The sequence below is a fragment of the Malus domestica genome, chromosome 11 (assembly GCF_042453785.1).
Source record: "Malus domestica chromosome 11, GDT2T_hap1".
Classification (NCBI taxonomy): Eukaryota; Viridiplantae; Streptophyta; class Magnoliopsida; order Rosales; family Rosaceae; genus Malus; species Malus domestica.
In genome coordinates this window covers 828,455-852,147 of record NC_091671.1, presented here as the reverse complement: position 1 = coordinate 852,147, position 23,693 = coordinate 828,455, and the positions used below count along the sequence as shown (strand labels likewise).

General features: G+C 43.6%; 2 protein-coding genes across 2 annotated transcripts; both read right to left on the bottom strand.

Annotated features, from left to right (window-relative positions):
- Window positions 1-1,207: 1,207 nt before the first annotated feature.
- Window positions 1,208-1,922, bottom strand: LOC103412656 (dirigent protein 22-like). Its single transcript, XM_008351198.4, has one exon. The coding sequence runs from the start codon at window positions 1,889-1,891 to the stop codon at window positions 1,316-1,318; it is 576 nt and encodes a 191-aa protein (XP_008349420.2). The 5' UTR covers window positions 1,892-1,922; the 3' UTR covers window positions 1,208-1,315.
- Window positions 1,923-6,120: 4,198 nt separating this feature from the next.
- Window positions 6,121-7,085, bottom strand: LOC103447015 (dirigent protein 22-like). Its single transcript, XM_008386186.4, has one exon. The coding sequence runs from the start codon at window positions 7,044-7,046 to the stop codon at window positions 6,345-6,347; it is 702 nt and encodes a 233-aa protein (XP_008384408.2). The 5' UTR covers window positions 7,047-7,085; the 3' UTR covers window positions 6,121-6,344.
- Between the last annotated feature and the right edge of the window lie 16,608 nt (window positions 7,086-23,693).

Here is a 23,693-nt window from a genome sequence, read left to right as displayed (position 1 = left end):
TCCGAAATATTGTTTTCAAAATTTTTTTAATCTATAAATTAGAAAAAATGAAAGAGAAATACTACAAACAAAAATTCTTCAAGATTCCCTGCATGTTTGTTAAGAAAATTATGGTGTGGCGGAACGTGAATGGAAATAAGCTTTATGATGGTTTTCGTAGAAGTTCTGTTTGTACGTGATTTTGTACTTGGCCTATAAGTTTGGAGCCGTCAAATTAAAAGGTCAAGATGATTTTAGGTAACTTATTAGATGTTATTATGCTTTTGATAATCATAGTATTATCTGATGGGTAATTGACAATTATATTGAAAGTGCTTGAGGGTCATGATTGGCTTTTGGATGGAGTTTGAATTAATTGAATAATAAGATTAGGTCCAAAATCCTAGTTTGAGCTGGAGAAGGCGAGGCGGTGATAGATTTTTGGTCGAGAATAATTCCAAGTTTATTCAAAGAATATGCCTAAGAATCAGAATATAATCAGGATTGTACCATTCAGTAGACTTCGGCATCAAGGAATTTGTCTCTATGAATATAAGGTATTTGCAACGTAGAGATGACTTTCAACTCAACACACAAACCCTCTGTGCAAGACCTCACTCTATGCGAATTCTTCTCACTCTGAGAAATTACTAATTGCCCTAACTCCGTCACCACATCTTCAGTTTGGAGTAACATCATTGTGTTCAAAACCAACAACATTGGAGCCGTAGAATTAGGCGATCGAGAAGTTTTTCAGTTTGGATTAACAACACTACTTCAAGTTTGGCATACTCACACTCACCAGAAGGATGTAGTTAACTCATTAGTTAATTGGCATGTGTGCGTTCAACAAGTTCACTCTATAATATTGGCCGAAATTGTATGTGACATGTGAGTCTATATATATATATATATTTAAAGTGAGTTTGTGTGTGTGTGTGTATATATATATATTTAAAGTGAGTTTGAAATTATTTGTTATTCGCTATAGGTCAGGTTTTCCTTCAAAACTTTGGTGTCTGCCAGAGAGAAAATGGCATATGCTATATACAAAGGGGACATAGTGGCTCTTCTCAAAAGGAAAACGCTTTGTTCAAGTGCCTTCTTCCACCACATACAAAATAAATTCTTTTTATTCAATACTGCCGTCTATGAAACTAACATATCAATAAGAGATATCCAAGTCAGTCATGATCGAAAAGCATTCCATTAGAACATGGAAACAATGTTTAGGTTGGTCAAAGAAAATTTAATTATTTTATTGAAATACTTATATAAACTTGTCACAATTCAATTACAACCAAGCAATGGCCAAATCAAATTCCAAAACCCATGATCAATAATGCAACACGTAAATATTATACTCCACAATAGCATCACTTGAGGTGAGATTAAAAGTGTGAGTTCTCAATTCAGCATAACCCCTAGCAAACCTGAAAGCCCCACTTCCACCAATCACAGGCAGCTCCCTCACCTTGTTTAAAATTGAATTTCTTCCTAGCAAAGTTATGGTGCTTCCATTAAACTCACCTGCAACAAAAGCAAAGTTCTGTGCCATCAGCAGGCTGAGCTCCACCTGCCCTGCAAATCCGTAAAACCCTTGAGCCCTAGCCACCAATTTTGAGCTCAACTCAGGACCTTCAGTTAGTGCATTATCAAACATTCTCACTAACCCAAAATTCGTCTGGGACTTATTGGAGGGTGCTGGGACAACCTCTAAGGCAGAGGGATGGGACCCACCAACAATGTCATGCCAGTATAAGCGAACGTGGGTGAGCTTTTCTTTCTGCAGCCCGAGAAGCTTACGGTCCACGGTGCTGTGAAACCCTAAATTTTCTCCAGAAACTAAGATCAAGGCAAAGGAAGAGAGGAGGGAGAAAATTGTGAATTGGAAAGCTGACAGCCTAGCCATGGTTTCGGTGGTATGTCTTCAAGGCTTTAGATTGTTTTGTAGGGTTTATATACAGTGAAGGACAATGATACCGCGTTCGGCAAAAGTCTTTTTCAAATGATACGACTTGCCTTTATTGACTGGAATGGAATCATAAAAAGGAATTAGTTGTGATATAAATCGTGGAGTCATTTGCTAATTTGGTTCATAATCAATATTTAGTGTAATTAGTATTTAGCAATGAACACTTGACAAAAGAATAATAATACTCAGGTGTGTTAGGCCATCTCCAACCGATGGCTAGTCAGATGACTCGTTTTAGCTCTCTGGCTCTTCAAGATCCTCCAAGATATTAATATTTTAATGAACAGTACAATGTCATATTTGCCTCCATCTCCAACCGATGACCAGATGGCCAAACATAATTTATTATTTGAAAACTACAACTTAAATGTTGTTTAAGTTTCATGTTGTTAAATGTTTTTTTTTGTTGTATAATTTTTATGTTGGTTAATGTTATCTAATGTTGTTCATATTGTTTAAGTTGTTTCATGTTACTTAATTTAATTTAATGTTGTATAATGGCTTACGAAATTATAGGAAAAAAAATAGAATAAAAAAATATATGAAACAAATTTTGTGAAATAGAAGTTATAGGAAAAAAATGGAATTTAAAAAAAAAATATGAAACAAAATTTGTAAAATAGAAGTTATATGAAAAAAATATGAACCAAATTTTGTAAAATATAAGTTATAGGAAAAAAAATAGAAATTAAAAAAATTTGAAACAAATTTTGTAAAATAGAAGTTATACAAAAAAAAAAGAAAAAAAATAAGGTTTAAATTCATAAAAAAAAAAAATTTGAATACAACGGCTAGTGACTGGCTAGCCGTTGGATTCAAATTTTTCATACAATTAGTGTCGGTTATAACTGACACAATTGGAATTCAAATTACAATTAGTGTCGGTTATAACCGATACTATTCAAATTGCTATTGCTATTATATTCACATTGCTATTGGTGTCGGTTATAACCGACACTATTAACATAATATACATTATTCCTATCGGTTATAACAGACAGGAAATCCGACACTAAAAAAAATGGCCAGCTCGGGGCTGGTTGGCTGGCTGGAAGTGGCCAGCCCTCCAGCCCTTTCCGATTCTGTGGGGCCCTCTGGCCTAGCCCTCGGTTGGAAACGGTTTTCAGGCTATTTTCGACACTCTGACCCTCTAGACCCTTCGGTTGGAGATGACCTCAAGCTAGTTAAAATAGCAATGTATCTACTTTTTGCACACAAATTTAATTTCTGTTCGATAAATTAAAGTAGTTTAATTACAATATGATCTTATAGGGTGCGTTTGGTACGCAGACGGAACGGAACGGGACGGGACGGAACGGGACGGAACAGATGTTCTATGTTATGTTTGGTACGTGCAGGACGGAACATGATGGTTGTTCCGTCCTGCGTTTGGTACTGCATGGACGGAACGGTACCAAAAGATTAAAATGACTAAAATACCCAAAACCCTTCATGTTCAACTGGGGTTTCTTAATCCCCAAATTACTCAACTAGATGCGGCTTGCAATCTGGATTAGGTCGCTGAGAAGGAGCAAGAGCCAGAGGAGCATCTAAAATTATTGGTGTTGACATTAACCCCGATAAATTCATCAAAGGTTCTAGTTTATATTTAATCCAACTGAACCCAATCCAACAGAGGAAAATCCAAAACATAATCCAATCCAACAAAATCCAAAGACATCAGATTTGTACATTTCAGCACAAAAAAATTGAAACTTGAACACTGAAAAAAAAAGAATCCATTAATACTAGAGACATGAATTAGATTCAGATACAGCTGAAACACACAGCTGAATTCAAATACAGACAAAATATTTAGATTGTTGGTACAATTGGTCTAACTATCAAAACAACAATAACTATATTAAAGAGTTACATTAGTCCATCTGCAACACACAAAAAACAGAAATCTATGCAAGGGATACAAATTCTATACTAAATGCTCAAAGCAGATAACAACTCCCAGAAACATTCACATATTAAATCTAGAACAAAATAAGAACAGGGAAACAATTCGAAGCCAAACCGACCTCATAAACCACGCAAACCAAGACAATTAAGCAGAAGGAACACAGAGATCAAAACAATTAAGCAAGTCTATCAACATATTGCACAAAATATTCAGAAAATATTCAGAAAATCCCAAATCCAAATCCCTAATCAATCTACCTCTTAATGCAGATCGAACCTGGAACGGAGATGCAGAGCTGAGAAGTTCACGAAGAGGCACACGGAAGAGGATGAGTTGGAAGTTTACGATGGGGAGATGCAGGATGAAGAACTTCAGCGCAGAGAAGAGAGGAACTCAGCGGCAGAGAAAAGAGGAATGAAGGATTAGGATGAGGAAGTTTGCGATGGGGAGATGCAGGATGAACTTCAGCGCAGAGAAGAGAGGAACTCAGCGGCAGAGAAAAGAGGAATGAAGGATTAGGGTTTGTTGTATAATTTAAAAGGTGTAAATATTAAAAAAGCTAAGGGGTATTTTTGTCTAAAAAATTATCATTTTTGTGTTCCATAGGATGGAAAAACACGTTCCGGGGGGGAGGGAGAACCAAAATCTAACATATTTTCGTTCCGTGGGACGCGCGTTCCACGTAATTTTAGCATACCAAACGTGGGACGGAACGGTTCCGTCCCACTCTGTTCCGTTCCATCCCACGTACCAAACGCACCCATACAGAACAAGAAATATTTCCCAGATCCAATTAACAATTAACCAAGTTTTGTTGCAAGGCTATAATATAATTTCATTGTATAGCTCAACAAGTTGGCATGTCGTGGGTTAAGTCACCCCATAATATGGATGTACCGCCACCTGCATCTGTAATGTTGGGATTAATATTCTAGGAGGAGGTCGGTGTACGAGTGGAGAGAATAATTTGGGGTTGGTGGGTTGACCTCACCTAACCCATTTCTTTTTATTCTGATGATGTGAGAGGAGTCTTAAGAATTAAATAAAATTTTGTGGAAAAGTTGACAATTTGGTTATTTTTGTGTTAATTTATCTCTCGTGGCATTTTCACCATACAATATGTTGTATGCCCCTCTTTATTAATTTCTCTCTCTTCACATTTTTAACCATCCAATGAGAGAGAGCTAGAGAAAGAATACCAGATATTGTTGAGGATGAATAATGTTAGGAAGATCAATTTTTTTAAATCAAATGATGTGTCACCGATAATAAATAATCACGTTAATCGATATTTAATTAATAATTTAATCATCTACAACTATATCATTTGGTTTAAAATTTTTGATATCCCTAGCATTACCTGAATCTTACTATTAATGAGATGAGTGATTTTGCATGGGCTTACAAGTAAGTTGATATACTCTCCATATTGCCATTTAGTTTATTCTCCATATTGCCAATTGATTTTATGGTGGAACCTCAACTTCTTCATGGTATCAGAGCAGCTTGTCCAATATGTAAAGACCAACAGCCACACGTGCTTCACGTCACCCTGTTCTCCACACATGAGTAAGTATGCCACATTGAGAGGAGAGACCTTATTTGGGCTTGTAAGTAATTTCATTTACTTTCCATATTGTCAATTAATGTTAATGTTATCGTGGAACGTCAACTTCTTAAGCTTATTTTTGGCTACGCCCATTGAAACTCGGTTTTAATCTCCCTTTGCTCTCTGTAACTCAAAAGTCATCACTTTACTACCTGAAATTTAAAGTTTGCTTCACTTTGTCCATTAAACTCGATTTCAATCTCATTTTGCTCTCTGAAACATAAAAGTCGTCTCTATAAAACTCAAAATTCTCTCTACATTACCTTAGATCTGTTAATTTCTTATGGGAGTTTGATTAGGGTGCTCCAGGCTAATCAATTTCTTTTTTATTTTTTCATCGCTTCAATTTCTTTGAAACTTAATATTATCTGATTGTTGAATGTTAACGTGTAATAGAGATTTATAATCAAAGTTATTGTACATGTGACATAATCTTATTAAGTGTTGATCCCACATATAGTTTAGGAGGCATCTTATAAGTTTAAGAGAAAAAAGAGAATTCATAAGTCAAATGAAATAAAATTTGAGTTTCAATTAATAAAGTGATGACTTTAGAGTTACAGAGAACAAAATGAGATCAAAATAGAATTCCATAAGGCATAGCAAAAAATAAGCCAACTTCTTTATGTAGTTGTTCCAATTCCCTTCCAATGAACCATAATTTATTTTATTTTCATTTATCCGTTCTCTGTGGAGTTATTGACACCAACCAAATGCATATAGCCGGCCAATAATTGATAAAGTAAACTCAACCACGCCCACTAAAATGAAAAGAAATGACATGGTGGGTGGCCAACATAATTAGAATCTACAACCTCCAAAGAAAAAAAGGAACAAAGCAAAAGCCAGCAAGAAAAAAAAAACCTTCATCAATAATGCAGCACATAGATATTATACTCAACAACGGCATCTCCTGTGGTTGGATTGAATGTATGAGTACTTGCTTGAACATAACCTCTTGCAAACCTGAAAAGCCCACTGCCTCCAATGACAGGCATCTCCCTAACCTTGTCGAACACCTGGTTCCTTCCTAGAATCGTTATGGTGCTGCCATTGTACTTCCCTTGGTTAAAGTGAAAATTCATGGCCATCAGCAGGCCAACTTCTTTCTGTGAGGCAGATGCATAGAACCCTTGAGCCTTTCCCAGCAATTTTGAGCTCGACTCAGGGCCTTCAGTAAGAGGATCATCAATCATGCTAACAGAACCAAATAGGGTTGATGAATTGATGGGTGGATTCACCACTCCTACTGCACTTGGATTTTTACCGCTGTAAATATCATGCCAGTACATCTTAAAGTGGCTGAACTTCTCTTTCTTGAGACCCAGAAGCTTGCGGTCCAAGGCTCTAACAAAATCTTGATCTTCTCCGTGGACAAGAATTAGGGCAAATGAAGATAGAAGTGAGAGAATTATGAACTGAGTAGCCAAGATTTGAGGTGTTGTAGCCATGGTTGAAGCTCTATAACTTAAAGTGACTACTTTGGTTTGGCAATTGGAGTAGCTTTGTGTCCATATATATAGTGTGGAATGAGTCACAGAGCTTGACCAAGTTGGGGTTTTTTTCATCATGGTGACCACCAACCACAGGCTGCCAACAATTTTTTTGTTCCGTTTCTTTTGGGCCAGGTTGTCGCATTGCATAATTAACTTAACTGTTCACAAGTTAATCCAATTTGGTCTTAATTAATTTTCTAGAACGACTAAACAACTAATTGGTATGTGGCGTGCTGTATCTGCAGGAAATTGTGTTGAGGTTATTATGAGAAGGGTTTGGTAAAGTTGTTAAAGAAAAGGAAAGAATGACCTTTTAGGTAAAGTATTGAAGGGGTTGAAATAATTCCAGGCTTCTGAAATCACAGTGCATAGGTTTTTATTAATAGTGCATAGTTTTTCATGACGAACATGTAACACTATGATGAGATGACTGGATGTTAGTGATCATAGTGCATAGTTTTTAATAATTATAAACTTTAAATCCATGCATAAAAAATTAATTATCTCTTTTAATCAAATTATAATACGTATATTTAACACCACACTCGCATACTTGCATACTAAGGCCATCTCTAACCGAGGGCTGGCCAGATGGCTCGTTTTAGCCATCTGGCCCTCCAAGATTCTCCAAGATATTAATATTTTAATGAACAGTACATGACCATATTTGCCTCTGTCTCCAACCGAGGGCCAAAGGGCCAGAGGGCTCGTTTTAGCCCTGTCACAAAAAACCGTCTCCAACCGAGGGCCAAAGGGCCATAGGGCCAAACATAATTTATTATTTAAAAACTACAACTAAAATGTTGTTTAAGTTTCATGTTGTATAATTTTTATGTTGGTTAATGTTATTTAATGTTGTTTCATATTATTTAAAGTTGTTTCATGTTACTGTTTGGGCCCAAAATAATAGTTTGGGCCGAGGGTAGGATCATTCTCGGCCCGGGAGGCCGTGCGGCAAAAGGGCCATGAATTGTTCAGCTCGTGGGCTTCCAAACCTAGGTCGGTTATATCAGAACGCAAGTCGAGTCCTAGTACAATGGGGAGTCTCGACGGGATCAGTAATCCAGAAAGCGAATCCGGCTCAGTTAAGGACTAGATTCATAGTCCTAGTAAAGATAGGACTGGTCGAGGTGAGGTTGATCCGGAGAGGAAAACCTAGTCCGAGTAGGATTTTAACTCGGACTCAAGGTCCAGTTCTATAAATAGGGGAAGCTGTGCATCAGGAAAGCCCCCTGCAAATCAACACAAAATTGCCCTGCGCAAATTCTCACAACTTGTGATTTTTCTTTTTCCTTTTTCGCTGACACATCTTCCGTTGGCATCAACAGCAATGTGGAAGCAACCAGTGATATCTTAAGTCGGCATAGATAGCTCTGTCACCGTAGAATCAATCGGTCTCGCAGTATCTTCCGTTGGCATCAACAGCACTGCGGCGAGAACGGTTGATTACCTATCCAAGTCTCGGTCGAGAAAGGTTTCTGAACCCTTATTGGTCGAGGTCATCTCATCAGCCTTCTCGGCAAAGTGAGGTGTTACACGTTATTACGTTCGGCACATTGAAAGCCGAATTTGATATTGAACTTCGTGAGAATAGTAACCTTGTCTTCAGGTTCGAGAGCCCAAGAGGCCGAGACGTGTTCCTTTCTCGGCCGCAATCGCAAGACACAGAAGTCAGTCGCGCACCCAAAGCAACATCAACAAATTTACTCCTCGGCCGAGCTCGGCCGACGAGTTGGCACGCCCCGCAATCACCGAAGGACGTAGTTAGCTTATAGATTACTCGGCCTGCGCGGCACGTAGGCTTTGTAGTTTCTAGGGTCAACATTTTGGCACGCCCGGTGGGACCCAGTGCTAAACTACGAAGTTCATGCCAATTGAAACACGATCGGTAAAAAAGAAAACAGCTATGGGAAAGTCGACAACCGATTTGCCGAATCAAAGCATGGGACAAAGTGTGCCACAGGCGCAGAATCCCCTTAGCGCTGTGACACCTGAGTCCACGAGCACGACCCGCCGAGAGAGAGAAGTTAATCTCGGCGGTCAACTCCGCGGTCTAGATATCCCTAACAGAAACACCTGCGTTCTCACTGAAGGGATATTAGAGGAGTGCGACGAAGATGGTGGTGAAGGATCTGATCCACCGACAAGGTCGTTTCTTCGAAAGCGACTAGACGAGCAGTCTCGGTCAGTCGAGCAGACGTTTAGTCAAGGCATTGACAAGCTGCATGACGTGATACTCAGTTCCAATGAGCGACAAACCAGATTGCTCGAAATGCTTGTTAGTAAAGTCAGTGAAAGCAGGCCTTTCGATCTTCTCTAGAACTTACCACCAGGAAACAATCTGTTACCAATTGTATCGGCCGAGCCTATTCCTGCTCGGCTCAAACCAATTAACTTGGAAAAAGGAGGAGGGTCGAATAGTAGGTCAGACGGAACCGACCAGAGAGTCGAAGCAACACCTGTTGATATGACCGAAGTCCAGCGGATGATCGACTCGGCCATGAAGAAAGGGCCGAAGTTTCCTAAGTTTATTCATCCGTACCCATCTTACGTGGAAACGTTCGGATACCCGAAGGGTTTCAAAATCCCAGATTTCAGCCTTTTTGCCGGTGAATCATCCCTGTCTTCGTTAGAGCATGTGGCTCGTTTCACCGCGCAATGTGGGGATGTTAATAGTGATTTCCATAAGTTACGGCTGTTCAATTTCTCATTGACCGGATCAGCATTTGCCTGGTATATCAATCTCCCTCCTAATTCCGTCCAAAACTGGGAGGAGTTGGTCGAGAAATTCCACGAGCAGTTTTATCGGCCAGAGATGGAGATGTCAGTTTCCTCATTAGCACGAATGGCTCAAGCATCTGATGAGTCACCAATGGATTATCTTACCAGGTTCAAATCAGCTAGGAATTGGTGCCGAGTGCCTTTACCCGAAGTTGAATTTGTCAGGCTTGCTTTGAACGGCCTCGACGTCGAATACAAAAAGAAATTCTTGGGAGCAAACTTTCAGCATATGTACGAATTAGCCCAACATGTCGAACAATATGATTATTTGCTCCGCGAGGAAAAGACTTCGAAAGCTCCAACTCGGGGGACGATTTACAAGAATCCTACTGTCAATTATGCATCAACCGAGGATGAATGTGTTAGTGTGGATGCAGCTGAGATAGTGATAAATAAGCCATACGTTTGCAAGGCATTGACTCAGGTTGATTATAGGGAAGTCAAAAGCCGCTCGGCCGCTGAAGGAACATTGAAACCGTCAAAGGTTTACACTTTTGACATTACAAAGGCTGACGCAATTTTTGACCAACTGTTATCAGCAAGAATCATCAAGTTTCGGCCTGGTCACAACATTCCTAAGGCCGAAGAGCTTAAAGGAAAGGTGTATTGCAAATACCACAATTCAAGCAAACATACGACAAACAATTGCGTCATGTTTCGTGACAACGTCCAAAGCTGGATTGATAATGGCAAACTGAAATTTCCCGAGAAGAAGATGAGTGTTGATACCGATCCGTTCCCCATGGCAACAGTAAATATGATCGATGCGCATCTACCTAAGGACAAAGGGAAAGGAAAGGCTGAAGTTGTTGCGACGCAACGCTTGTGGAATCAGAATTCTCGGCCACGGTTCATGGCTGATTTTCGTTCGAACGAACCACCCACAGCTTTAACAGGACCCGCTATTGTCAAACCTATGATGGATTATAGCACCGATGAAGAAAGTGGGATGGCGGTTTTGTGCAGGAAATGTAGAGCAAATGTCGACAGTGAGCCAGAGGAGATGCCCTCTTCGCTTGTAACAGAACGACCTATGAAAGCAACCCGGCAAAAGGTAGCCAACGTAGGCCAACATCAAGGGGTTTTTGATAGGCTCGGTCCTAAAGTACGGATGGAAGAGACACCCCCGGTCAGGCGGCGCCTCGATTTTGATGCTTCATTCTATGACGATGATTACTATAAACGTAATTCTAGCAGTTCAGAATCATCGCGGAGCCAAAAGACTTTCAAGCCTCCCGAGCCTAGAGATCAATGTTGGTATACATATCATTCTTCGAGAGGCGTCTACACCGCGTTGTCCAAATCCCAGAAACGCCGGCATCAAAGGATAGATTGCATGGCCCGCCGACGGGCAGCCCAAGACACTTCGGTCCCTAAATGGCGGCCGAATGACACAATTGTTACTGATGATGAACGACCACCTTCAGCCATTATGACAGAGTTGGCTCAAGGGAAACGGCTGGTCGACCAGGATGTCGAGACCACGTTTGAAGAGGCTGATAAACGGATCAAACTTCTTCTTCGACCAGGGGAGATGAAGGCACGCCTTGAGCATTTCAGGCAAGAGGCCGAAAGCAAATTAGCCCCGCCAGCTATACAAGAACCTTTGATCAAAATTCGACGGAATTTGCATCCCCCGTTCCTTGGGGAGTCCTTGGAATATATGCGCGAATTTCATAAGAAACATTCGGCCAACGATCTGTATGGTTTGCCGAAGGCATGCCAGGACACCAATGATCTAGTCTTGACTTGTCCGGATGCCGAGCGAATCATCCAGAAAACCTCGGACCCAGGATTGAAAGCAAGGTTCCAGCACATACGAGAAGCTCGTGTCCTTGGATTTGAAGTCGACCCATACATTGATGTCGATACAGCCGACCTTCCGTTCTCCATGGAGGACCTCCAGTATTTACGATATCACTTCGAATTGTTTTCGGCTGTTTCACTCTTCGGCCTAACGACAGATGAAATAGCAGGTGTCGCGCGTCTGGATGATTACCTCGACACTAGGGATGCCCGGCTACACTACCAGGAACAGGTCCAGGTTCTGACCCCAAGCATACTGTCGATATCAACCTCACCTGAGGCAGTCACACAAAACCAACAAGTTGCCGAAGCAGCGCCGCAGGATCAAACCATCGAAGAAGGAACCGAAGAGTCTCGTCGTCCAACTTTGACCACAACGGAGTCCACAGCCGCCGACCAGCCGAGAGATGAGGCTAGTGAGGAAGGTCCTAACCCGATGGGCCCGTCAGTCCTAGATAACATGGAAATCAGTATGGTCCATGTGTTACCCGCTGATTTTCAATCAAGCACGGCTCAACCGAATTTCCTCGATGGCGATGTAGTCGCCGAAGAAGCCGGCCATGTCGATTTTGTATCTGTTGGTGAGTCGACAACAAAAGATGATAGTCTAAAGGCCGCTTTGGCCGAATTGTTTCCTCGTTCGTCACCGGCCAACCTCCACCATTTAAAGCCGTTGTATGTGACGGCCCACATCGAGGGATATCCGGTTTCTAAAGTTTTTGTCGAATGTGGAGCTACCGTCAATATCATACCTCTGAATATCAAAAAGGCCTTACGTCGCTCGAATGATGAACTTATCCCGTCAGGGATCACAATGAGTAGTTTCGTCGGCGATAAATCCCAAACCAAAAGTGTACTTCCGTTAACTGTGAATATTACCGGTCGCACTCACATGATCTCCTTTTTCGTGGTTGATTCTAAAACCGAGTATAATGCGCTGCTCGGTCGAGATTGGATTCATCAGACCAGCTGTATTCCTTCCTCATTGTATCAAGTGCTTGTCTTTTGGGACGGCAACTCAGTCACTGTTCACCCGGCCGATAGCCAGCCCTTCGAAGCTAACATGATCCAAGCCCGGTATTATGACGACCACGTCGGCTACATTACGTTGCAAGGCTTCAATGAAGAAGGATGGCCGACTCGGATTTCGGTTCAGAAAGCTATCGAGGTTGGCGCCGAGACCGTCCAACAGGACACTGCGAGACTCGGATTAGCCAACTTTCTCCCCGAAGCTGATGTTTGACACCGATCGGGAAACACGTAGGGCCGCGGTTTCATCTACTATGGAACGACTGCTGGCCCATTGGTATACTATATCTAAACAACCAAATTCGGGGGTTAACCTCGTCGAGTTCCTTGCCGAAGGAGATAATGGTCCTGTCTTATCTTTTGATAAAATTCCAGCCGCCCCGGCCGAGCTCGAAGATCATCGGCCCCAAGTTAAGGACCCCATGGAAGAGATTAATGTTGGGACGGCCGATGACCCACGACTTTTGTTTGTTAGTGCGTTGCTCCCCCAACAAATGAAGGACGAGTTTCGTGCCCTGCTTGCGGAGTTTAAAGATTGTTTTGCTTGGATCTATCATGAAATGCCCGGCTTAGAGCGTACTCTGGTCGAGCATGAATTACGTATTAAACCCGGATGTAAACCTTTCTGTCAGCCACCTCGTCGATTCTCGACCGAAGTACAACTCGGCATCAATGACGAATTGGTTCGGCTTTTGAAAGCCGGGTTTATTCGGACAACTCAATATGTTGAATGGTTGGCAAATATCGTGCCTGTTTTAAAGAAAAATGGTGCCCTACGCATCTGTATCGATTTCAGAAATCTAAATCTGGCAACTCCCAAAGATGAGTATCCAATGCCGATCTCAGACCTGTTAATCGATGTTGCGGCAAATCATGCAATATTATCCTTTATGGATGGACACGCCGGGTACAACCAAATATTCATTGCCGAAGCCGATGTGCACAAAACTGCTTTCCGTTGCCCGGGGGCACTCGGCACTTACGAATGGGTTGTCATGCCATTCGACCTCAAAAATGCCGGCGCTACATACCAACGGGCGATGAACACCATCTTCCATGATTTAATTGGAACCATCGTTGAAGTTTACATCGACAATGTTGTCATCAAATCTAAACGCCGACAGACGCATCAGGACGATCTCCGACAAGCTTTCCTCCGCATGCGTTGGCACAAACTCAAGATGAATCCTGCCAAGTGTGCCTTCGGCGTGTCGGCCGGGAATTTCCTTGGTTTCCTCGTGCATCACCGTGGGATTGAAGTCGATGAGAATAAGGCACGCGCAATCATCACTGCACCACCCCTAACGACGAAGAAACAACTTCAGTCCTTACTCGGATAGATCAATTTCCTCCGCCGATTTATTGCCAACTCGGCAGGTAAAATGAAAGCGTTCTCCACGCTTTTGAAACTCAAGGACTCAGATAAATTTGTGTGGAACGACGAGCATCAGGCGGCGTTTACGCAAATCAAAGTCTCCCTCACGAACCCACCTATCCTGGTTCCTCCTCGGCGCGGTAAACCTCTTAAGCTCTATATCTCGGCAGTCGAAGAGTCCATCGGCTGCCTCCTCGCGCAAGATAACGACGCCGGACGGGAGCAGGCTATTTTTTATCTCAGCCGCAATCTCAGTCAACCAGAGATCAATTATCCAGCCGTCGAGAAGCTGTGCCTGGCCGTATTTTTCGCCGCTTCCAAGCTTCGGCATTATATGCTCCCATCGGTCACCCAAGTCATTGCTCAGACCGACGTCATCCGCTACATGCTCACCCGACCAATCGTAAAGGGCCACATTGGGAAATGGACCATGGCACTGTCCGAATTTAGCTTGTAGTACGTAGCCCAGAAAGCTGTCAAGGGCCAGGCATTGGCTGATTTCCTTGCTCAACATCCCTCCCCATACGGTTTTGGGGGCAACGACGTTGAAATCGGCATGGTTCAGACGCGCGACAACCACTGGACGATGTACTTTGACGGCTCCAGTACGTCATCTTCGGTGGGCGTGGGAATTGTCATTCAGTCCCCGAACCACGATCGCTGGTTATTTTTGCTTAAGTTGGATTTCGAATGCACCAACAATCAGGCCGAATACGAAGCCCTAATCGTCGGCCTTGGAATTCTCCATGACCTGTGGGCAACCAGCGCCCTCGTCTTCGGCGACTCCGAACTTGTGATTAACCAACTTAATGGTTCTTTTCGTTGCATGAGTTGTACCCTGGCACCTTACAATATGGTCGCCAGCTATTTGGCCGAATCCTTCGACGGTATTACATTTAAACATATTTCCCGGTGTCATAATACCGACGCAGATGAATTGGTTCAAATTGCCTCCGGCGCACAACTCCTGGGGGGCAAACTAGGCCGAGAGATACCAGTGTTACGACAGTTATACCCGGCCTTGGTTAACCAGCAAATCCTCCTACGCGACGACGTGATACGCACCAGGGTTATGTCCTTACCCTCGCTGTTGGATCGGCAGGACTCTGTAGAGATTTGCACGACCGAGGCAATACCAGATGATTGGAGAAAGCCCATTATGCAGTACCTCAACAATCCCAATGGTAAACATGATCGCAAGATGAGAGTTCATGCCACGAACTATGTCATGTATCAGAACGAGTTATACCGAAAAGGCGAAGATGGTTTGTTATTGCTATGCCTCGGCCCCCAAGAGAGTGCTCGGGCGATTACAGAAGTCCATGTAGGGATATGTGGAGCTCATCAATCCGGATGGAAAATGCGATGGCTACTTCGACGGCACGGCTATTTTTGGCCAAGGATACTAAAGGATTGTATCGAGTTTGCACGAGGATGTGTACAATGCCAAATCCACGGGCCTATACAAAGGGTCCCGGCCGAATCATTGCATTCGGTCATAAAGCCATGGCCATTTAGAGGATGGGCCATGGACGTAATCGGCAAAATCACGCCATCTTCTGGAGCTGCTAAGCACGCATGGATAATAGTCGCAACCGATTATTTATACGAAGTGGGTCGAAGCGAAATCATATGCCGAACTAACATCTAAAGAAGTTTGCGACTTCGTGGAGGAACACATTGTGACCAGATTTGGCGTACCAGAAACGATCATAACTGACAATGGAACAATCTTCACGGCCGAGAGGTTTAAAGAGTATACGGCAAATTTGAAAATTCGGCTCGAACAGTCTACACCGTATTATCCACAAGCGAATGGGCAGGCCGAGGCAAGTAACAAAGTGTTGATCGGCATCCTAAAAAAATAATAAAAGAAAGGCCTGGCATGTGGCATTTGAAGTTGAACGAGGCATTATGGGCATATCGAACATCGCCCCTATCGGCGACTACGACAACCCCATACGCATTAACCTACGGACACGATGCAATGTTACCAGTCGAGTTAAGCATAAATTCGTTGCGATTAATCGAACAAAGTAGTTTGTTTAACGCCGAATATAATCAGTCTATGAGACAGGAACTAGAAGATTTGGAAGAAGCGCGACTTGACGCTTATAACTTACTGGTGGCACAAAAACAGATTGCCGAGCGAGCCTATAATCAAAAGGTGCGACAGAAAACATTCGGCGAGGGTGAATTAGTGTGGCAAACGGTGTCGCCGAATTGGGAAGGGCCGTTCGTTGTGCATAAAGTATACGGAAAAGGGGCATATCATCTTAAAGACCGGACCGGTGTAGTTCACATATTACCGATCAAAGGGAAGTTTTTGAAGAAATATTATCCGGTCACATGGGAAATGCGGGAGTAGAAAACCAGTCCATTAAGATTGATAAGCATTTACAAAATGAGTAGGTCGATTGGTTTACATTCAAATACGTTCAAGGAGAAGAGGGTAGAAGAGTGCCGAGCAGGGCCTTCAACTCCAACCACCGCACCTCGCCCATGATGACCTCAGCTTGCCGATTCTTCTTGTCTAGCTTCAACCGCTCGACCCGTTTTGTGGTCGCCGCATACTCGGTCAAGCAATCTTTTCCGCCCGACTCGAAGTCCTTAGCAAGATCGGAGGCGATGGCCGACCTGCGTTTCGCTAGTTCCGCCATTTGACGGTCGAGCTCGGCCAATGCTTCTCCTTTTACCTTTAGGGTGTCGATTTTCGGACGAATGGTGTCTTGGACGGTCGTGGCAGCTTGCAGGTCTTGTTTGGCCTTTAGAGCGGTCTGGAAGATACTAAATGTCTCCCAAACCCGCTCCAAGGCCGACGATGCCCGAACGATAGCATCTCCGCTCAAACGACCGTCAGCTCCGAGGTCGTTCAGACATGCGCCAAGTAGATCAAGACCGTTGCGCTCGAGTACTTAGGACGCCGAAAGTGACAAGACTTCCCGCAATTGAGATAGAGCGGTTGAATCGGCAGCTTCGGTCGTGGCAGCCGAAGGGCCAGACCCGGTAGTTGTGCTGGAGAGGAGGGCTTTGAATTCAACTTCCCACGAAGCCTGCACACACAAATTAGGTTAAGCCCAAAAGAGGTTATGACAAGGATAGTAAGAAGGTTTCATTTTTTTAACCTGCCGAGAGGAGACCTCGGCCATGTCTCCAGGATCGTTGCTCGAACCCAAAGAACTCAATGGCCGAGCCCAGTGTCTTAGGTTGCTTCTCAGTTCACGCAGCCGATGGAGGTTATCTACGTTTGATGGCCACTGAGGCGGCCAAGAAATATAGATAACGCCCTTCGGCGCGTAGAATTTTCGGTGAAATAGTGTACAGGCACCTGACATTTAGTATTTTCTTCGTTTAGAATTCTAGAGCAGAGAAGCAATCAAGGAAATACGGTAGAAGGTACTTACGAAGGCCGAAGTAACCTCCTGCGGAGGAATGTGGAAGCCCTGGTCTTGAGGATGAACAGGCGATTCCGTCGTTGCCTCGGGTTCCTCGGCCGGTCGTTTGCCACGGTCGGCTGTGGAGGGGCCGACCGGGATAGCCGATTCGGATGAGGGAAGGACATCCTGGCCCTCAGAATGAGCGAGGGGTTCGGCCACCGCCGTTGGTTCCTCGACCGGACGCTTGCCACGATCAGCCGTGGAGGGGCCGGCTTGAACCGCTATCTCGGACACTAGAGGAGGTTGTCGGCGCGTATGAGAACGATGTGCCAGCGGGACCTCGTCGCTCTCCTCACTATCTTCCAGAACAAAGACCGAGGGCTTTGGATTTTTAGGACAAGTTCCCTCGGTCGCAGAAACCGCCTCTTGTGGAACAGGTGCCTCTTCGACAGAGGGAGGCACAACTGGTGTACCGGCCCCAGAAACAGGCCGCGTTTGAACTGTCTCTGCGGCCGGAGCTGGCTGTTTCTCGACCAAGGGTTGGCCGATGGTAGGAGAAGGGGAAACACTGGGAGTCGTCGCCCCTGTAGTTTGACTGGAGATGACGTGGATCTCCCGTGCGCCCTTCTTTGCCAGTTTTTTTACCCGCTTGGCAGGCGGTGGAGGTTCGACAGCCGGCTCGGCCTCTTGGCGAGGCCGTTTGGTCAGCACAGCCTGACCAGCAGTTTTATCCTTCTTAGCCACGGCTGATTTTTTCTCGGCCGTAGCAGCGGCAACTGCCTCCACTTTTCTCAATGGCCGACCGCCTGAGAAGATAAAAGAAAATCAGCAAGGCAAATCAATATGCAAAGTCGAAGGAAAAGAGGAGAAATGAACAGTTACCTTGAGTTTGGGGGGCCGAGGCCTTCTTAGGTCGGTCACTGAAGAGTTTGTTCAGCACATCTTCGACCGGAGCACCAAAGAACTCCTGGGTGTAATCTTCCCACCAATCACCGAAGGTATTAGTGCTAAGGGTTTCTGGGGTGGCCGGTCGAAGGCGGAATTTTTGGCAGTGCTCTTGGAACTCCCTCGCGGTGGTTTGCATTCCTTCTCCGAGGAACGGGGTTCACGTCCACGGCTTAGGACTGTTCGGGAGGAGAGAAGGGGGACCGGGCAGCCCTGGAGATAACCGAGCTGCCGAGCAAAGAAGTTAGGATGGTACACTTCCCAACCTGCTCGTTTCCCATCGCAGCCGAGAGGAAGGTCGCGAGTGAGCACAAACGACCCCTAGGACTGGCGAAGGTCGGCATCTTCCCCCGCGCCCCACACGGATGTAGGCAGTCTGATGGATGATGGATAGTCTCGACGACGACATATTAGGAATTCGTCGTTGGAGAGGTCGTCAAGAGCGAAGAGGTACCTAAATACCTCTTCGGCTTGGTGATGAGGTGTCGGTCGGGAGGCCAGCTGAGGTCCAAGCGCCTCCGTTGGTGAGAAGTCGGCTATGGCCGGCTGAAGGGAGGCGAAGTAAACTTGTAACCAGAGTTAGAAGACCCAGAGGGGACCATTCTGGTGTGGGTCGATCTTGTGAAAAGTCGTCTCGGCCAGGCAGCGGAAGAGATGGGCGAAAATGTTGGAGCTCAGTGACAGGACGTAACCACTAGCCAGGGCCTCGGCTACCGGCATGTTCTCGACCAAGCATTTGTTTGACTTGGTACAACAAATGTATTTGTTGTACCAATAGAAGAGGAAAGCTTCATGTTCTCCCTCTCGCAGGTCCTCTTCTCCTCGGCCGGCGAAATGGAGATAGAGGGTGTTGTAATTGAAGAAATTCTTGTGGAGCTTCTGAATGTCTTCTTTCGACGGGATTTGACCTTTACGGTTCAACGTCTCGAAAGCCCGTCGATCAAAAAGCGTCTTCAGGTCAATATTCGACAAGTGCCCAGAGAGGGCCGCGTCGATAGGGATCCCGGTTGCTGAAGTCCCCAAAATGGCGGTGACATCCAGAATGGTGGGACCGATGGGACCAAAAGGAAGAACCATGGTGTTTGTGGCCGAACACCAGAAGCACAAGGCGGCTAGGAGAAGCTCCTTGTCAGGAACGACATCCATTGACGAGAGGAGGATGACGTCATAGATGCCGAGGGCCTTCCATTGCTCGCCGAATAGCCTTTCCATTTGAACAACCCAGGCTGCCCAGGTTATGGTCGTCGATGGCCAAGAGCCTTGGGGTTTCGCCGCATCCCATCTCGACCACTCAAACCCTTTGAGCAAGGGTGTTAGGCAGTGCTCTTGAAGAAAGCTAGTAATGGTTGACGGTACTGTCGCCTTGAAAAGAGGACCCAAGATTTGGTGGGGAGTGCTCATATCACTTTTAAATCGTATGGTTTTGATCGAGCTCCGATCAAGAATTTTCTGATGCTGTTCACATTCCCTGGAAAGTTTAGAGATGAAGGACGCCATTGAAGGAAGGAAGCACGGCGTAAAAAGTTTTCTGGGTTGGGGGATTTGAAGACGAAGACCTGGGAAAAAGAAATGTGCTGGAGAATAAGGGCAAGAAATTTCAGAGTGATTTTGGAAGTGTAAAGTATGAATGAGAGATTTCAGTATTTATAGGATTTTGGCAGGAAGGGCAATCGTTTGAAAATTCAAAACAAAGGGCAAAATCGACCGAAGGAATCGTTGATCATGATGAGCATTTGGGAAATGCAGTTGAGAAGACCTAAGGTTTCAGGTTTTGGGGGCGCACGATCGCGTGTGACGGTGAAATTAATGGCGGAAGACGTTTCGACGCCTGCACGATGACAGGTGGACTCACGGATTGAGGTAGTGGCTCGTGGATTGAGGTAGTGGTTAAGTTCAGCCATAAGGTCATAATGGCAAAATGGTTCAGGCAGCCGCACGCCTTAGACGTCATTATTGGGATTGGCCGTGTTAGAAGACGCCACGTGGCGAGTTTGGTTAGCAGGATCAAGATCGTGCAATCATGTTCAATAAATGCGCCTTGGAACTCGGGCATTAGGGTTCTGAGTGGTAGATTCGCTTCTTTAAGGCCGAAACTCGGCCAAGGAATTCAGGCCGAGGACCTCAGAAGTGAGGGGGCAATGTTTGGGCCCGAAATAATAGTTTGGGCTGAGGGTAGGATCATTCTCGGCCCGGGAGGCCGTGCGGCAAAAGGGCCATGGATTGTTCAGCTCGTGGGCTTCCAAACCTAGGTCGGTTAGATCAGAACGCAAGTCGAGTCCTAGTACAATGGGGAGTCTCGATCAGTAATCCAGAAAGCGAATCCGGCTCAGTTAAGGACTAGATTCATAGTCCTAGTAAAGATAGGACTGGTCGAGGTGAGGTTGATCCGGAGAGGAAAACCTAGTCCGAGTAGGATTTTAACTCGGACTCAAGGTCCAGTGCTATAAATAGGGGAAGCTGTGCATCAGGAAAGCCCCCTGCAAATCAACACAAAATTGCCCTGCGCAAATTCTCACAACTTGTGATTTTTCTTTTTCCTTTTTCGCTGACACATCTTCCGTTGGCATCAACAGTACTGTGGAAGCAACCAGTGATATCTTAAGTCGGCATAGATAGCTCTGTCACCGTAGAATCAATCGGTCTCGCAGTATCTTCCGTTGGCATCAACAGCACTGCGGCGAGAACGGTTGATTACCTATCCAAGTCTCGGTCGAGAAGGGTTTCTGAACCCTTATTGGTCGAGGTCATCTCATCAGCCTTCTCGGCAAAGTGAGGTGTTACACGTTATTACGTTCGGCACATTGAAAGCCGAATTTGATATTGAACTTCGTGAGAATAGTAACCTTGTCTTCAGGTTCGAGAGCCCAAGAGGCCGAGACGTGTTCCTTTCTCGGCCGTAATCGCAAGACACAGAAGTCAGCCGCGCACCCAAAGCAACATCAACAAATTTACTCCTCGGCCGAGCTCGACCGACGAGTTGGCACGCCCCGTAATCACGAAGGACGTAGTTAGCTTATAGATTACTCGACCTGCGCGCCACGTAGGCTTTGTAGTTTCTAGGGTCAACAGTTACTTAATTTAATTTAATGTTGTATAATGGCTTAGGAAGTTATAGGAAAAAAATAGAATTTAAAAAAAATATGAAACAAATTTTGTCAAATAGAAGTTATAGGAAAAAAATGGAATTTAAAAAAAAATATGAAACAAATTTTGTGAAATAGAAGTTATAGGAAAAAAATGGAATTTAAAAAACAGTATGAAATAAATTTTGTGAAATAGAAGTTATAGGAAAAAAATGGAATTTATAAAAAAATATGAAATAAATTTTGTGAAATAGAAGTTATAGGAAAAAAAATATGAAACAAATTTTGTGAAATAGAAGTTATAGGGAAAAAATGGAATTTAAAAAAAATATGAAACAAAATTTGTGAAATAGAAGTTATAGGAAAAAAATGGAATTTAAAAAAAAATATGAACCAAATTTTGTGAAATAGAAGTTATAGGAAAAAATAGAAGTTATATGAAAAATTTTGTAAATAAAAAATAATAATAATAATGTAAAAAAAAAATCAAATCAAATGCAACGGCCAGTAGCCGTTTCATTTGAATTTAAAAAAAAAAAATCCTGTCGGTTATAACCGACAGGAATACACCATTATTTAGTATATTAAATAATAGCATAACCGACAGGAATAACAAAACTATAAAAAAAAAAAATAGCCAGCCCAGGGCTGGCTAGCTGGCCGGAAGCAGCCAGACCTTTGGCCCTTTGGCCTTTTGAAATTCCGTGGGACCCTCCCAGATTCTCGAGCCCTCTAGCCTAGCCCTCGGTTGGAGACGATTTTAAGGTTATTTTCGACCTTCTGGCCCTCTGAACCCTTCGGTTAGAGATGACCTAAATTTCTACATCTTCAGCCGTAGGCTAAAGATATAACCAAGCACTATTCTTTAGAAAAATAATCTTTGGGGTGCAATCATAGCCCCGACTAGAGACGAGTCGACCTTTACTTTTGATCTCTTGTTTTTGGTGGACCTAAGTCCTTTTGTCTTTTCGTACAAAAGATGCATTTTATTTATCAAACAAATCTTAGAAATTGGGTACATCAACTCCTCCACGACTAACGCCATGAGCCATGTTGGAAGCCCCCGCACCCACTCACCCAGCCACCTCTTCTTCTTAGCATATACATCATCATCTGTGAGCATGCTGACAACAGATGCTCCTCTACAAAAGACAACATCATATATACATGCTCCTCTAACCCAAGCCTTACTTCATCTGTTTGTCTACGTGAAAAGTGCTGTTTTCTTTTCACTATAGTCAAAGTTCTATAGGAAAAATTTCAGTCATCATATTCAAACCTAACTTTGAGTGAAAGTGAAGGAAGCCATCCATGGCTTAGAGAATCATTCATACAACACCGCATATAACTTATTGTATACACATCTCTCATCGCGTGTGTATACAAAAAGATATATCTCGATTACCCGACATAATATAGGACCTGGATTGTCTGTCTTCCTCATCTCATACCCTTCTATCCTCACCTATTTTTGTGGTCACGGTTAAGCCACGTCAACATTTTATATTGATTTTTTTATATAAATAATAAGACAAAAAGTAATGAGAATATAAAATGTTGACGTGACTTAATCGTGACCACATAAATAGGAAGGGATGAGAAAGATATGGGAGGAGGGAGGACAGACAATCCAGATCCCATAATATATTCTCAATAACTTGATGCAAGCTCCATCACATTCAAATTTCAATCATAGCCACATAATTATATATTGGAAAGCGGTGGCGATTAGCACAGGGATGGTCTTTTACTTTAATTGTGACTTATTTTTCCCCAAAAGCTGCAACTATATATCAAACGAGCGAACCACTGGACATCTTTTTTGTGGTAAAATTTGAGTGGGGAAAACTAGTAATTATTGCAGAGTCAGGGACATCCCGAAATCACAAGCAAAATGGTACTTGTCTAGATGATTTCTCGCACACATGGACATTGTCACGTCCCGATCCCAATTCGCTCAGAATCGATACGTGACATCATCAAAACTTGTATCTCAAACTTATTCAGCCTCCAGCATATGGCAAATTACAACTTCATAATCAAATTTCGTAGTGTTTTTTCGTATATCTTACGGCTGCATCTAACTTCCTTATTAGACTGCCTACGTACCCTCAATAGGAATCAAACTATTCGTAGTTCGTCGTTCACTAATTTAGACATTTATTCCAATGCGTTCTAATAGGAATACATAGCATTATGTAATCAATTATTAGAACTTGACATGCATGACATTACCAAGTTCAGGGCTACAAAACAAACCAACATGCCGTTCAAGATTCTCATTCCATCCATCATATAAATTCCATGTTTTCAGCACGATACTTCC